Here is a 16741-nt window from a genome sequence, read left to right as displayed (position 1 = left end):
AGCGAAATTATTTCAACAGCTGTTGCCTAGACGTACCAGCCGAAATGTGTGACTGTAGTTGCGATAGCCAGCACTCCGGATTTCTGGCCATGCAAGTAGCTGCAAGGGCTGGCTTCAACCCAATTGAGGAGGCATCCCAAGCCCTCTTTAGCAGCACGCCCCCCCTTTTATACATGGGATTCTTGAGCGAACCCAAGTCGTCAAAGGCCAAGTCTGTCTTTGAGACCTTGGCTAAGGGTGCATCCAGCTTAGGAATTTTATTCCATGGATGTGAAGCATCTGCTTCAAACGGGAACCTTCGTTTGAGGCTACCTGAAAAGAAAGGCCTCTTTTCCGGCTGTTCCCACTCCAGCAAAATCGACTCTATTAGAGACTTATGCACGGGAAAAACCATGGCTTTATGAGCACTAGACCCCTGGTACATCAGGTCGTGCTTTGAGAGTTGAACCTGCTCCTCACGAATCTCTAACGTGTCAAATTGCTTTCAACAAATCTCCCACATCGTCCAGCGACAATTTGTATCTGGACCCTCTGGATGAATCCTCCTCCCCCTCCAAGTCGGATGCTGAATCCACCTGAGAGGAGGCTAGTGATCTAGGTACCCTCTCCCTATCTACCTCAGCCTCCTGACTGGGCTCAGATAGGGAAGGCAAACTGGCTGCCCTGGTTAGGGACAGTGAGGTCCCTGCAGCCTATCCATCATTCCTTTGAATGACTGAAAGGTGGACGCAAGCTCGTCTTTAACTGAAGTCAAAATTTTGTGACATGCTGCCACAGAATCATCCTTGACGAGACTACTGACACAATCGGGGCATAGTGGCTTCTCCCAACTGGGGCCTAACTTAGTCCCACATACAGCACATTTTTTCCTAGGCAGCTGTGTGAGTCCTGTCCTGGGTTTTTTTACCTGAAAACCAAACAGAAAAGATAAGAGGACAAACTACCATTAGAATGCCTCCCTGACCCACACCACCACTGTGCTAAGGTCAGCCTAGGAAGTGCCCAGCCCATCATCTTAGGTTCCCCACCCAGGGAGGGAGTTACTTGGGTCCCGAGAACCCTAACCCCCCAGAGGAAGAAATGGTCCACCCTCACCACCTTACCTGGGAGGTGCCGGAGCCAACAGAACAGGAGTCTATTGCTTGTGCAGCTGTCTCCATGTTCTCTGGTGTCTTGCGCAGCCTTGCTGAGCTTTGTACACCGCTCCGGATGCCTGTGTCTTCACCGCTGCGCCTCAGAGACCAGGACCATGTCTCACGGTGCCTCCTGATGAAGTGGTTCCACCGGAAACCTCGCGTCACTTCCGCCTGCTGGAAAGCCCCCTCCGCCGCTCGCTGAGATCGGAAGATTCGCCGACATGACCGACCGAGCGTCTCTCTCTCACTGACCAGGAATCGCCTGTCACAGGCGCAGGTACAGCTTATAGGGGGGGGGGGGGGCGTGGCTGTAGTCACCCAGGGTCCAGCTCTCTCTGAGCTAACGGCAGCGGTGGAGCTAGCACCTCACTCTTCCCCAGCAGGACAGAGGGGTGCCCAGGCAAAGGAGAGTCAACGCCAGGGGCTCTTCACAGGACAGTCCTGAGACAAGGAGCTCCCTTGGTTCCTTAGCGTGATCCTTCCCGTCCGGCAGGAAACACAATAACTGAAGAGGGAGGCCTGGAGGACCACCTTTTAAGACAATTGGTATACGTGTTTCCTGTCCCGGAGGGTGGAGCCCTATGTCTCAGAGGCTAACCTGCAAGACGAAAGGAGGAAAAAAAAACAAAAACACATACTTCTCTTTTAACTATTTCTGTCCTTGGACACGTTTGGTGGTCGAAAGAGGTACTACCTAAAGATACAAAAAGGTAGTCAATAGATCTTTCCACCAATGGAAATGAAGACACACCCTGTGGGTTAGGTTATGAAAATTTTTATGAGTTCATGGTTTATAGTAGAATTTAAGACCACTGATTTACCCAAAAGCACACTCAGACAGACACACACACTGTCAGGGCTGGGCTCAGCCCTTCCTTCTCAAAGCTGGCCAGCTCAGCTGTCGGCTAACTGCCAGCTACTATCTCTCCACAGTGACTCACCTGTTGATGATATCCTGCTCGTCAGTCTGCCTACTTAAGCCGTCCAGTCCAGATGATCTCTGCCTTCGCTTTGGTCACATCTCTAGAGACGCTCTCCTGTGTTCCTGTTAAAGACTTGCTTGGCTGACATTCCTTCTGGCTTCAGATCCTGCTTGCTCTTCTACTATGCTCAACTCTGGCTCCCTGACGTTTTGGCTTGTCTGACTATCCGTTCCGGTTCTTGAACTCAGTTCTGTCTCAGTCTGATTCACGGTTTCTGACACACACACACACACTTCATTCATCAACTCATAACTCCACTCACATTCATGAAGATTCCTTGACAATTTATACTTTGAAACTGAGGACGCAAGACGCAATTCCTCTTTAAGCAGAAGCCATCTTTGAAGCCACAGCAGCCATTTTAGAACGCTGGTAACCACCATTTTAGACCAGGAGCTATTTTGGAAAGGGTAATTATATTGTAATGGATTTTACCTTATATTCAATTGTTTTATTTTAAATTTTTGATTATACAGTTGGATAACTTTCTCGAGTTGATAACCACCTTGTAGATTTTTCTCTAAGCTTCGTTTTTACATTATTTTTGTAGTTTCTGTTGACATAGCAGACGTCTACTCTATTTCACGTTATTGATCACTTACCTGCAGTATAGTAACGATTGAATTCGGAAAATACAGACATTCGGTCTAATCGTCATATATACACATGGTTTTTGACTCTAAATTTGTGCCTTTTAAAAAGTACAACACTCCAATTAGCGGGTGTTCATTTTCTTGATTTGATGTAACATTTATTTCTGTCAACCAATATACCTAACTATTTTGTATGAATACATGTCTGGTGAATGAATCTTCTATTTTTAGTCTGTGTTCATATTGATTGATTCTTATCTTTAAAATAGAATCGTTTAAAAATTACTCATTATCGTGCATAAAAATTATTCTCATAAGCACGACATTAACCACTTCAATACAGGGCACTTACACCCCCTTCCCGCCCAAGCCAATTTTTAAATTTCAGCCCTGCCGCTGTTTAAATGACAATTGCGCGGTCATGCTACACTGTACCCAAACAGAATTTTTATAATTTAGTTCCCACAAATAGAGCTTTCTTTTAGTGGTATTTGATCACCTCTGCGTTTTTTATTTTTTGCTAAACAAATAAAAAAAAAAGGCACCAATGAGGTGGCACTGATGGGCACCACTGATGGGTACTTAAGGGTGGCACTGATATGCGGCACTGATAGATGGCATTGATAGGCATCACTGATGGCACTGGCAGGCATTGGGGATGGGCACTGATTGGCAACTGCCTGGTGGTCTAGGGTGGCATACCGGTGGTCCAGTGTGGTGGCATCCTTGGTGGTCATCAGAGGGGGGCTGCGCTGATAAACAATCAGCAGACCCCCCCCCTCCCCGTTAGTAGAGCAGGCGAATGGCTCTCCTCTACTCGTCCTCTGAGGAAAAGCCGATCAATGGCTCTCCTTGTTTACATCGTGATCAGCCGTGATTGGACACGGCTGATCACGGGGTAAAGAGCCTCCGTCAGAGATTCTTTACCGGGATCGATGTAGCAGTGTATCAGACTGACACATTGCACCACCAATCGCCGCGGTGCCCCACAGGCGCGCGAGAGTGGTCGTTCAGGAGGGCCGTTAAATGACGTCCACCCAGAACGAGAGCCACGCCGCCCGGCAGGAAGTAGTTTAAGAAATTAAAGAATGTTAGCAATGTTAAGACGTTCAGAAGGATTATGCTCTTGATGGCAAAATGTACAGAAGATCTTCCCAAGGCAAGAATAAATGACATGCATTGCTATACTTTTGGCAAAGGCATCTGTAGTAATCAATGATTCTTTGCAGAACCAAAATGCACCCAAAGAATTAGGTTCTCCAGGAATCATGCTAAAGACCAAAGTTTAGAGTCTCAACCCCAGGTTTGTTTTTTAGACTGCAAAGTTCTTTAACAGCTTCAGTATCAGACACTTTCACCCCCTTCCTGTCCAGGCCAATTTTCAGCTTTCAGTGCTATCACAATTTGAACGACAATCACTCAGTCATGCAACAATGTATCCAAATAAAATTTGTATCATTTTCCTCAAATGGATAGTTTTCTTTTGGTGGTATTTACTCACCATTTGGATTTTTGATAAAGAGAAGAAAAAAAAAAAAAAGAAAGGGGAGGTAAAAACCTTCAGCCTGTAGAACTACTTATGTACACTACAGCTGCTAAACTGAAGTTTTTTTTTTCATCAGCCCTTAAAAGTGGCTAATGAAGATGAAAAGAAAAAAAAAACCTTCAAGACAAAAGGCATAATGAGCTAGTATGCATAGCATACTAGCTCATTATGTATTACTTACCTTAGATCGGGAGCCGCCGGTAATGGCACAGTCTAACTGAAGCAACGGCACGTAGGTGCCATTGCTTCAGTTTGCTTTATCCAGGGTAGCTACAGGTAAGCCTTATTATAGGCTTACCTGTAGCAAAAAGTGTGTTGTAAGGGTTTTCAATCACTTAAACTCTCCTCAATGTTATCTTATGTGTCCATGTACACTCAGTCGTTTATAGTAGTTTAGAGGCAGTTGAGGTTAAGGGCATTTTTTTTAAAGCAAAAAAATTGCGTTCAGGACTGTAGTTTACCGGCATTTCAAATGCCAAATGGTTGCAACTGCGTGTAACTGTGTTTATAAGCGTTTTTAAAAAGGGGAAAACTTTTTTTGATCATTTTTGAAGATATAAAAACAAATTTCACATGCTGTTGTCTGCATCAATGGATAAGTCCAGTAGTGACAAACTCTGGTTCTCTCCCGCAATCTTCTATGTCTTTGGAGCCTCAGCAACGTCAGGATGATTTCTTCACACATGCTCATAATGGGATCCATAGTGAAAACACAAAAAATAAGACAGCTATCTACAAGCACACTGCTCTCTTCTCTCACAGAATGGCTGAAATTGTTAATCATTTACTTGTTTTCATGCATTGTGGGCATTTGGGAGGGTCTCCTGATGTTATCTTTAAAAAAAGACGCTCATAAATGCAGTATGTTAAATGAACGTTTTTCACTGTCGGTTTCCAGTGTTCAGAAAAAAAAGAAAAAAGGAAATTTGAAGCCATTACTGTTGAGCGTTCTGTATCTGGAACCCCTTAATCCATTAAGCATTTTATGCTCCCACCTGCATTAAAAAGAACAAGAAATTACAAAGAAATGTGTTGGAGAACTAAAGAAGAAAAGGTCAGTCCACCCAAAAGTTATATTTTAGTCATATCAGAAGTAGGTCTCTTGCTTTGTCTTCATTACTCAAGTCCTCCCTCTAATTCTGGGTTCTGATCCTGTCCATAGAGATGCTTTGGATGTTCCAGCTCCTCCTGTTTAAATTTTCCTTGTTAAAAAAAAAAAAACAGCACAAAGGCATTGGCGAAAAAATTCCTGAGCGACATACTTTGAAATGGATTGACTCTCCAGAATCTATCAAAAATGAAAAATATCAGATTTCGTTGGAGTTGCCATTTAAACTTTGTTCCTGTCCCTTTCTCACTACGTAGCCAATACATCTTGAGTGCCATGACATTTTTTTTTTAGGATTGTTATAATAGATGAGAAAAAATTACCAAAGCTGTAACTGCCACCTACAAAAGGCAACACTGCACAATTTGCCAGAGAAAATCACAGCAATTTGTACATGCTACATGTAACATTTTTTACAAGCTGACCAATCACATTATAATATGATTGACCAAATACCTTTGGAACAACCACAGCTTATGTAATACAAGGACCTGCTTGATTGGATACACGTTGAATGTGTTGTTTGGTAGGTCCTCACATTACTTAGTTTTGATCATATAAAATTCAATCACACTAACGCGTGTGGCATTTTCAAATCTTTCAGCAAAGTGCTTATAATACAATCAGTTCATATTTTGCCTGGTTACGCGTGACTGCAGGTTGCTCTCCTTTCCAATCTTCATTGGGGCTGCCACTAACAGATTTCCAAATCAAATCTCTCATGTATTCAACTCAATCAGGGCCCATTCACCCTTGTGCATAGTGGTAACACACAGTAAAAATGCACTACACTAGAACAACTCCTCCAGGGAAATAAAAAAAAAAATACCCTTGCAATGCTCATGCAGTGAGAAATTAGAAATGGAGCCACAAATATCTTTGTTGGGTCAACAAGTGATTCACATACCACAGTGATTCGGTCCTGCAACCAAATTCTCTCACAATGGACATTTTTTTTTTTAAATATAATGCAACGCTCTTGCATGGCTGTATCATTTGCATAAGTAACAGTACTTGGAATATCCATGCTGCATTTCAAACAGCAGAGCTACTACTTTTTGATATCCACAGATATTCCACTTGTACTTGGTGCACTGGATGTGTTAACAGTTCCATATTTTTGTAAGTTTTTTTCATGTGTGCAGGATAGCCAACAGGTATTGAAGTGTGTACATTGCCACTGAACAAGGCAGCCATGAGGCTTAAAGCGGGAGTCCGCTGAAAAAAAATATTAAAAGCCAGCAGCTACAAATACTGCAGCTGCTGACTTTTAATATATGGACACTTACCTGTCCAGGGAGCCCGCGATGTCGGGAGCCAAAGCCGATCCGTCCTTCGGCTCTCGGCTGCTGCCTCCGCCATCCTCGGTAAGGGAATAAGGAAGCGAGCCGTGCGGCTTCACTTCTTGGTTCCCTACTGCGCATGCGCGAGTCACGTTGCGCGTCCTCTCAGGTCCCTGCTGTGTTCTGGGACCTGTGTGTCTCCCAGAATACAGCGGGGGGAGGACGGGGTAGGCGCCGGAAGTGGCATAGGTCACCGCAAGCGCTGCGGTGATCTATGCCAGGAAGTGGGACCAAATACCTGTATTAGACAGGTATCTGCTCCCTCCTCCCCCCTGAAAGGTGCCAAATGTGACACCGGAGGGGGGAGGAATCCAAAAAGTGGAAGTTCCATTTTTGGGTGGAACTCCACTTTAACACTGATAAATTAATTGACACACCTTTCTAGTGGGTCATGCTCACCAACCCAGCTGTGAACAGACTGTCAACGTCAGTACAGAAAACAATGTTGTCAACCTGTGCAAACAATTTGTTAAAGAGGAGTTCCAGTCGGATTTATGAAAAATAAAAGTCAGTAGCTACAAAAATTGTAGCTGCTGAGGTTTAATAATCAGACACTTACCTGTTACAGGATCCAGTGCTGTGCTCACCTAAGGTGGCACCGGGGACTGTGATCGGTCCTTGGCATCTTAAAGTGGTTGTAAACCCTTACAGACCACTTTGTGCTACAGGTAAGCCTATAATAAGGCTAAACTGTAGCTACCCTGGATATCTCCTAAACCTGCACGGTTTAAAAGATATCCCCTGTGCTTGCATGTGCCGACATCATCGGCACATGCGCACGGACACAAACTGAAGCAAAGGCACGTACGTGCCCTTGCTTCAGTGAGTGTGCAGTTACGGCGCATGCGCGTGAGTGACATCATCGCGGCTCCGGCCAATCACAGTGCCGGAGCCGCAATACCCAGAAGTAACCCCCGGGAGTGATGTCGGCCGCCGGAGTGGTGTAAGGGCACCGCAGCGAGGGCTTCGATCTCAGGTGAGTATTACATAATGAGCAAGTATGCTATGCATACTTGCTCATTATGCCTGTCTTGCAGGTGTTAGTTTTTTTTTTTTCTCAAAATGGGTTTACAACCACTTTAACTGAGGGCACCCAGCTGTGACAGCTTGCAGCTTCCAAGCCGGGTGCCCACTGCAGATGCACGAGGCGTGCTGTGCATTATGGACAATCCCGTAGTCTTCTGTGGCCTGCGACGTGTTCCAGAAAATTGCGGGGGGGGGGAGTGGGTACCTGTCAAAGCCAGGAACCGCTTCCCGTCCCCCAAAAAAGGGCTTAAAGTGGTTGAAAAGGCACAAGGTATTTTCTACCTTCATGTATTCTATGCAGAGCGGACATGGACCTTTCACCCATCGGCTCAGCGGAGAGATCCCCCGCTAAGCAGGTGGTTTCGCTTGACAGAGTCCGCCCATTCTGAAAGAGGCCTAAACTAAAAGGTGCACAAAACCAACAGAAATAACAGTCCTTGAAATGTTGAAATTGATGAAAGTCCACATGTAAGAATCCCACCTTACAGACAAGTGTGCCAGTTCCCTTACTAAACAGATGATCTCCAAATTATAGGAAATCAACACGGCAGAAATCATTCAATTGGGGGACCAGAACTCAAGGGACCACTGCCTCCACAGGTCATTCACTGGTTATCCAAAGCCAGCACCTCAAAGTAATAATTGGTAAGAAAAAGAACAAAGGATCAGAGTAGTATGCTAAAGCCACATGATTTATTAAAAGTAGATATACTCACAAAAGTTAGAGTAACACAGACAACACACCACACCAGGGATCGACAGTGGGTGTACAACATCATATGCCACTGCCCTCACCCTACATGCGTTTCATCTAGTGTAACGGATGTCTTCAGGAAATAAAATCCTGAATGGTGGCCTCCCAATAGGATGATTTCTGCGCTGTTGATCGCTTATGTGGAGATCCTGTTTGGTAAGGGAACTGGCAGACTTGTCTGAGGTGGTTTGGGATGCTTACACATGGACTTTCATCGTTTTCAAGATTTCACACTTGGACTTTTAAATATTTCTTTTTAAAATTTACTTCTTTGTTATGCATAAGTAAAATTATATGTTGTGGTACTGTTATTGCACCATGTATTTGATGCACATTGTTCATTATGGTTTAATAAGAGTTAACCTTATTTTAATTTTACCACACACACACCATTTTTGTATTGATCACTACAAAGCTATTGGATTTGTGCATCTTTTAAATTAGATTTGTTTTGTAATTCTTTGTGTCCAGAATATAGGTTGATCATTACGCGTACAATTTTTTCTGCGTTTATAAATGAAAATAAGAGGGGGGGGGGTGCATGTGATGAGCACAGGGTCAATCAGCACTGTCCAGACAGAAATTCAAGGGTCATGCAGCCTCATAGGATGGTCAGAGAATGAAAACTCCTCCTACAAGCTTTAACCAGTGCTCGGCTGAACACTGATACAAGTCACAAGACTGCTATATACTGCTGATGAGAAAAGGTATTTAGCCGTTTATATTTACTAAAATAAGGGGCCCAAAAATTTCTGATGGCTGCCCTGGTGCCACGACATCACGCGGTCCAGTGCGGCTCCATTTTTGGAACATAGGGGACTTTTTTCTTCTGCGTCAAATAGAAACATGTGAAAAGCGCACAGACAAACCCACGCATAGTCGCACCTGTACAGTTGAACCAAGCCTTACTTTTATTCCACATAACAAAACAAGCTTGCAGTGTTCTTTAATAGGCAGCCATAGAGATATATGAAGCTGCTGTGGAGAAATGTGTGACCTCTAGGATTTTACTGAACCACAGAATGAGAGAGAAGAGAGCTATTCTGTTCTCCTCCTCTACTATATACACTGAGTGTATAGGACAAGCAGGTTATCTATGTGCGGGCCCTCCATATGGCACCCAGTACTCAGTGTGTGGGAAGGGAGGGCCCTCTAGCAGGTACAGCCTGCCACCTTCCTTCCAGTGCCAGGCACATTACACAGCACAGTCAGCGGCCTCACCTTCCCCTTCAGGTCCAGCACGTACACGGCGCTGGCCGACATGTTTCCGCCGTCTGAGGCCGCTCCTGAACGAACACACTGCTTGTCCTCAGCCCCGGCTCATCCCCGTTATACTTCTCTATAGCGGTCCGCACTGACAGGAAGCTCACTCACATCCCTTCCGGGCATTACTGCCATTCACTTACCACTACCAAGATGGCGGCGGATGAGCGCTGCCAGTGCGAGTCACAATCCCTCACATAAATGGCCGTTGTTTCATCAGATTAGGCGACCCGTCAGAATGTGTAGCGGAAGTGACGTTCAGTCGCCGCCATCTTGCTACACCCTATACTCGTCCACAGTAAGGATACGGTGAGAAGGGAGCAAGCGGACATCTTGTTACACCCACCGGAGTTTTGCATTTTACACGTATTTATAACAGTAAAGCATAGCTCCCAACTGTCCCTGATTTCGAGGGACTGTCCCTTATCTGGAACAAAGTCCCTTGTCCCTCTTTCCTCCTCATTTGTCCCTCATTTTGGTCTGATCTAAATAGTTGTATATAAAATGCATTGTTTCTTATTCAAAAAGTGTTTCCCAGTGCTAAACCTTTCATACAATTACTAAATTGCTGCATTTGTACATTTCAAGTGCCAATATAAAGAAACAGTAGTGGTAAAAAAGCACTTGTGTGTTTAACTAATCCATTTTTTGCCTACATACTATACTTTTGCAAATAGGTGTCCCTCGTTCCCGTCTCTAAAAGTTGGGAGGTATGGTAAAGTGAGTTTATACAGTGAAATACAGTGCTTAGGACTCCGTCTGACTAGTTAGATGTTGAATTGTAAAAGCAGCGGCAACCCTGCTCATCTCACAGGTTTGGTAATCTGACAGAAGTTCACTGCTTTTAAAATTCAACATCTAAGTACTGTATGTCACTATATAAACTCACTTTACTGTTAAAAATAAGTGTAAAATGCAAAACTCCGGTGGGTGTAACAAGATGTCCGCTTGCTCCCTTCTCACCGTATCCTTACTGTGGACGAGTATGGGGTGTAGCAAGATGGCGGCGACTGAACGTCACTTCCGCTACACATTCTGACGGGTCGCCTAATCTGATGAAACAACGGCCATTTATGTGAGGGATTGTGACTCGCACTGGCAGCGCTCATCCGCCGCCATCTTGGTAGTGGTAAGTGAATAACAGTAATGCCCGGAAGGGATGTGAGTGAGCTTCCTGTCAGTGCGGACCGCTATAGAGAAGTGCCGGTGGGCGTAACAACATCTCCGCTTTCCCCCTTCTCAGTGTATCCTTACTGTGGATAGCAAGATAGCGGCGACGGAACGTCCCTTCCGTTACACATTCTGACGGGTTGCCGAATCTGACAAAACACCGTGACAAGGCTGTCCTCTGCTGCTTCTTATTCTTTCCTGGCTGGCAGCCTGGCAGGGCAGTCTTAAAAGAAGCGTCATAGCTGCCAACCATAGTGCCCATTTGTACCTAGTTCCACCTGGCCCTCTGGCTTTTTTGATGCAGTGCAGTCATTTTCAAAATTCAATGCTACACTACACTAGAGTAGAAAAGCCTCAGTGAGAGGCAGTGACACTTGGTGAAGCCGGTGGAAATGTAATCAGGCTATCAGGGAGTGACATGGTAGACAGGGGGCCGTCAGAGAATAAGCTGGGGACGTGGAACAAATAACCTGCCGGTCTGTGTCACCTCTGAGTGAAATGAGGCTTTTCTACTCAGAGGGAAGACCGGCACTTCAGCTGCTCAGCGCTATCAGCTGATTCTCCGGCGGTTCCCCTGTGTGAAGCCGCGCCCTCTTCCTCCAGCTGGGCTGACGTCATCGCTCCTTGGCACGGAGCGTCTCTGAGACCTTCTCCTCCCAGTGGATCTACAGCCTGTCTTCATGTAACATCCACAGATCTGTCCTCCAGAACCGGTGAGCATTCCCCTCTGAAGCTGGTGTTCATAGTGCGAGTCTCCTGGGTCTGTGGGCTGGGGCGTCCATCTCCCCTCCAACCCCCTTCTACCTGCTTTACAGTCTGGGGTTAGGTTCTTTGGATGGATCTCCAGTTTTAGACTGCCTGTTGCTGATTGGACCTTCTGGCTGCAATAAACTTTTTTATTTAAGTGCAATACAGTGTTATCTACATGGGACTATTATATACTGTTCACTAATTGTTTTTATCACACGCATTTATTAAATCTCTTAACCTTTATTATTGGACTGCTGCTAATTGTTTGTGTGATATTCAGAGCGCTGGACATTCTTTGGTCATTGTTCTATATCTGTATCTATCAGTTACGGTTAGTCCAGCTGCACTGATTTTCCTCCCCCCCCAAGTTCAAGTCATGTCAGTCTACTCAGTACATGTTATGTATCACATGGATTATTGACTATATATGTTATTTTTTTTATATGCCACCGGGAACTTTGCCGACAGTTTTACCGACAAGTTTGCCATCAACTTTACCAGCGGTTTTGCTGGCAACTTTGCCGACAACTTTACCGGCAGTTTCACCGGCTACTTTGCTGGCAGTTTCACCGGCAACTTTGCTGGCGATTTTGCCAACAACTTTACCAACGGTTTTACCGTCAATTTTGCCGGCATTTTTCCGGCAACTTTACTAATCACTCAAAGTTGCTAAAAATTTCACTTTTTGTCCCAAATTGTCCAAAATTGGGCAAAAAGCGATTTTGGGCGAAATTATCCAAAATCACACTTTTTGCCTAAAATCACCCAAAATCGCACTTTTTTCCCAAAAACTTGCGCTTTTTGGGCAATTTTGGGCATAAAGTGTGATTTTGGGCAAAAAGCGATTTTGGGTGAAATTGGGCAAAAAAAATTAAAAGCCAGCAGCTACATATACTGCAGCTGCTGGCTTTTGACAATAGGACACTTACCTGTCCTGGAGTCCAGCGATGTTGGCACCGCAGCTGATGCTTCCATCAGCTATCGGGTGCTGCTGCTGCCATTGCGGGTAAGCGTACAAAGTGTGATTTTGGGCCAAAAGTGTGATTTTGGGTCAAAGTGCGATTTTGGGCAAAAAGTGTGATTTTGGGCAAAAAATTTGATTTTGGGGAACAGATGCAATTTGGGGCTAAAAGTGCGATTTTGGTCAATTTTGGCCGATTTTTGGGAAAAAATGACAAAATATTTGGGGCAAAAAGTGTGTTTTTTGCAATTTTGGGCGATTTTAGGTGAAAAGTGTGATTTTGAGCAATTATGGGCAATTTTGATCATATAGTGCAGTTTTGGTCAAAAAGCGTGATTTTGGTCAAAAAGTGCAAGTTTGGACAATTGGTCATATGTTATCATTTTTTCCAACTGTCATATTTTCATTTTTCAATTGTCATTTTTTCCAACATTTATTACAACTGTCATTTATCATTTTTTCCACCTGTCATATATTATCATTTTTTCCAAGTGTCATATTTTGTCATTTCTTCCAACTGTTATATTTTCATTTTTTCCAACTGTCATTTGTCATTTTTTTCCAACAGTGATATTTTGTTATTTTTTCAAGGCATATTTTCTTTTTTTTTTTTCAACCTCTCTTTTGTTTTTTCCAACTGTCATTTTTGGAGGGTTTTCCAACTGTCAGTTTTGTTGTTTTTCCAATTTTCCAATGTCTCCAACTGTCATATTTTGACATTTTTTCCGACTGTCATGTCATTTTTTTCTACTTTCATTTTTTCCAACTGACATATTTTGTAATTTTTTTCCCAAAATCGGCCAAAATTGACCAAAATTGCCCAAAATCGCAGTTTTTGCCCCAAATTGCCCAAAATCGCAGTTTTTGCCCAAAATCGCAGTTTTTGCCCAAAATCACACTTATAAGATAAATAGAATAGATCCGCGCTATGGATAAGGGTACTTTCCAAGTATGTTAGGAGCTGCTGCCTCTACATGTATAATTCCCCCTGGGTGGAGAATACTACAATGTGAACAAAAGAAGGGTGTAGGTATGGCGCTGCTCTGATGTGGTGCAATTTTTATAGTATGCCTTGTGTAATGGCCTAATTGAGATCTAAGGGCTAAATGTTTTAAATTATATGGGTTGTCTTGCCAAAGTCTAGGGTATGTGAACCTAAAACACAGTATGGTGCTAAAAGTGACTTCTTTGCAATCAAAATTTATTTAAAACATAACATATGAATAAAAAATGAAAAATTTGGATGAAAAATATTAGAAGTGCAAAGTGAGGTCCGGTATGTGATATAGCCTTGAAAATCCGATTTATACTTGTTTTCCAATTGTACTACACCCTCTAGTGGCTGCGTTGTTGGATTAGTAAAAAATGGTGTAGGTTGCCCCTCCTGGATATTAATTCCAGGTGGGAATGGTTAGATGCGTAAGTGGAAGCCGCAGATTAATATCGCATATGCCAAAACCGAAAGTGAAAAATTATTTGCTAATTGTAATTTCACTTTCAGTTTTGGCATATGCGATATTAATCTGCGGCTTCCACTTACGCATCTAACCATTCCCACCTGGAATTAATATCCAGGAGGGGCAACCTACACCATTTTTTACTAATCCAACAACACAGCCACTAGAGGGTGTAGTACAATTGGAAAACAAGTATAAATCGGATTTTCGAGGCTATATCACATTCCGGACCTCACTTTGCACTTCTAATATTTTTCATCCAAATTTTTCATTTTTTGTTCATATGATATGTTTTTTTCTCATTCAAGTTATTTTATTATCATCATTGAAAAATAGCACAGTATAATCAGCATAACAAAAAATCAGTACAATATATTTCACAGCGAATTTAAAATATGTGATCACAGTCTATTGGTTGTCTTATTACTGTGGTGAACAGCACTAACAATATAAAGAAATAAAGTATAAGTAATATAATGTAAACTCTTAACTTTGACTATATCCATTCAATTTCAAATTGTACACCTGCTTATTGTAAGATATGTTGAAGCTTCACTCCCCTTTCGACACCCCAAAGGGGATCACACTGTGACCAAGGAGGGGTAAGGATTCTCCCTCTCATTATCCATTTTTTTCTCTTATAAACTTTTATTTGAGAGAAGAGAGGAGATATTATTAACAATCCGTTATATCCAGCTCAAAGATTATTACGGAATTTATCAGGGGTACAATATAATGTTCCCATTATAATAGATCAAAAAAAGACATTCTGACCCTAGTATGAAAAATTAGTATATAAACCTGAGAATTTCTATGTAACTTTAAGGAAAAATGATACTGTTCCTAAAACATAAAAAGAAGATATTTAAAGGAAAAAGACTAGGGGAGAAAAAAGAAGATAAAGGAATAGTACAGAAAAAGAGTATAGAATGCCTGTCTGTCCGATGTGAAACTCAAAAATCAGCGATTGGTGTTGCTACCTATGTCCGGTATCAGAGAAATTCCCATAAACCGAGCCCAGGGTTCCCAAGTGCCTTCAAATTGTGTGGTCTTGTCCAATAAGGAACTAACCATTTTTTCTTGTTCCATTATCCATGAAATCTTCCTTTTCATGGACAATAGAGATACCGAAGACTTCTTCCATGCTTTGGCAATAGTCAATTTGGCTCCTGTCAATATAAACAGAATCAATTTACGGGTGATTTTAGAGACATGCGGCAAGAATCCATTCAGCAAGGCAATCGCTGGTGTTTGAGAGATAGCACAACCTGTAACCTTTCGTATGATGTGGAAGACCCTATTCCAAAATCCTCGGATTCTGGGACATTCCCACCATATGTGAATCATAGAATCTATTCCCTGACAGCCTCTAAAGCATAAGGGTGAAGTGGAAGGGAACATTGCTGCCAATCTTGTGGGAACCAAGTACCATCTCGTGAATATTTTAACATTAGCTTCGATGAGTGAAGTATTATATAAACCTTTGATCGAATGAGAATAGTTCTCATACCAGTCTTCCAGATCCCATTCAGTCTGAAGGTCTTTCTCCCAGGCCAACATGTATGGTAATTTTACGGAATTGGAAGCAAGTGAAGCATAGATCACAGAAATCTCTCCCTTCTGCTCCGTGGCTTGTGCACACCAACCTTCATATGCCGTAAATCTTGGAGGATTAGGTTTAGTTTTCCATAAAGAGTGAACAAAGCTTGAGATCTGATAAAATCTAGACTTTTCTGTAGAGGGAAGATCTAGTTCATCTATAAAATGTTTGAGGGGTAGTGGGCCTGTGCAAGAAAAAAATTGACCAATGCGGTACACCCCCTTGTCCCTCCACCACTTGAAGGCCTCAACATCCATGCCATGTTGGAATAGAGGATTTTGGAACAGATGAGCTAATGGTTGTATTTCCAAAACCAGGGAAGGAAGCTTCCTTAGGGAATCCCACAAAGTAAGGGATTGTGAAAGGGTTGGTGACAGTATTGGAGGCCTGTTCCTGGGAGGACACCATAGTAAATATTCCATGGAGAATGTAGGAGCTGCTTGGCTTTCTATTAATATCCAATCTGGTCACTCAGTTTTAAGGTACTGTATTTATTGGCGTATAACACTCACTTTTTCACCATGAAAATTGGGTGCAAATAGCGTGTGCTGTTATACGCCAATACTTCAATTTTAGCTGCCTTGGAGGGGACAGGGAGGGGGCGGGACGAGCGTCCTCAGATTACATACAGTGAGAATCTCCTGTTTACTTGGTGGCCTCTGTAATAGGAAGTTCCGTCTCCTAGGCCGCCATTGGACCACTTTTCTGCCTATCATAGGAGATTCTCACTGTATGTAATCTGTCGGCGCTCATCCCGCCCCCCTCCCTGTCCCTTCTAGGCTTCAGATGGGCATCGTTCAGGCTGCACTGATGGCAATTATGAGGCTGCTGCATTGATGGCAATGGTGAGGATGCATTGATGTGGACTGATGAGGCTGCATTGATGGCAATGGTGAGGCTGCAGATGGGCACTGATCCTTATTTTGCTTCAAAGTCCCTTATTTAAAATTTAAGGTTTTTTCCTGAAAATTTCCTATTAAAATGAATGTGCGTGTTATATGCCAATAAATACGGTATATAACGGACAATTGTGCTAATCGGGCTGCTTGAT

At 43.2% G+C, this 16741-nt stretch overlaps 1 protein-coding gene across 1 annotated transcript in view; it reads right to left on the bottom strand.

Moving 5' to 3' along the window:
• LOC141105988 (AP-1 complex subunit mu-1) overlaps positions 1 to 9889 on the bottom strand; it is a 151862-nt gene extending 141973 nt beyond the window's left edge. The window contains exon 1 of the mRNA XM_073596285.1: positions 9711 to 9889. Within this exon, the coding sequence (XP_073452386.1) occupies positions 9711 to 9752 (42 nt within the window). The 5' untranslated portion in view covers positions 9753 to 9889. The remainder of the gene's footprint in view (positions 1 to 9710) is intronic.
• Positions 9890 to 16741: the final 6852 nt, after the last annotated feature.

The sequence above is a fragment of the Aquarana catesbeiana genome, linkage group LG01 (genome assembly GCF_042186555.1).
Source record: "Aquarana catesbeiana isolate 2022-GZ linkage group LG01, ASM4218655v1, whole genome shotgun sequence".
Taxonomy (NCBI): Eukaryota; Metazoa; Chordata; class Amphibia; order Anura; family Ranidae; genus Aquarana; species Aquarana catesbeiana.
Note: the sequence above shows the minus strand (reverse complement) of the source record. Positions and strands in the feature narration are given on the sequence as shown.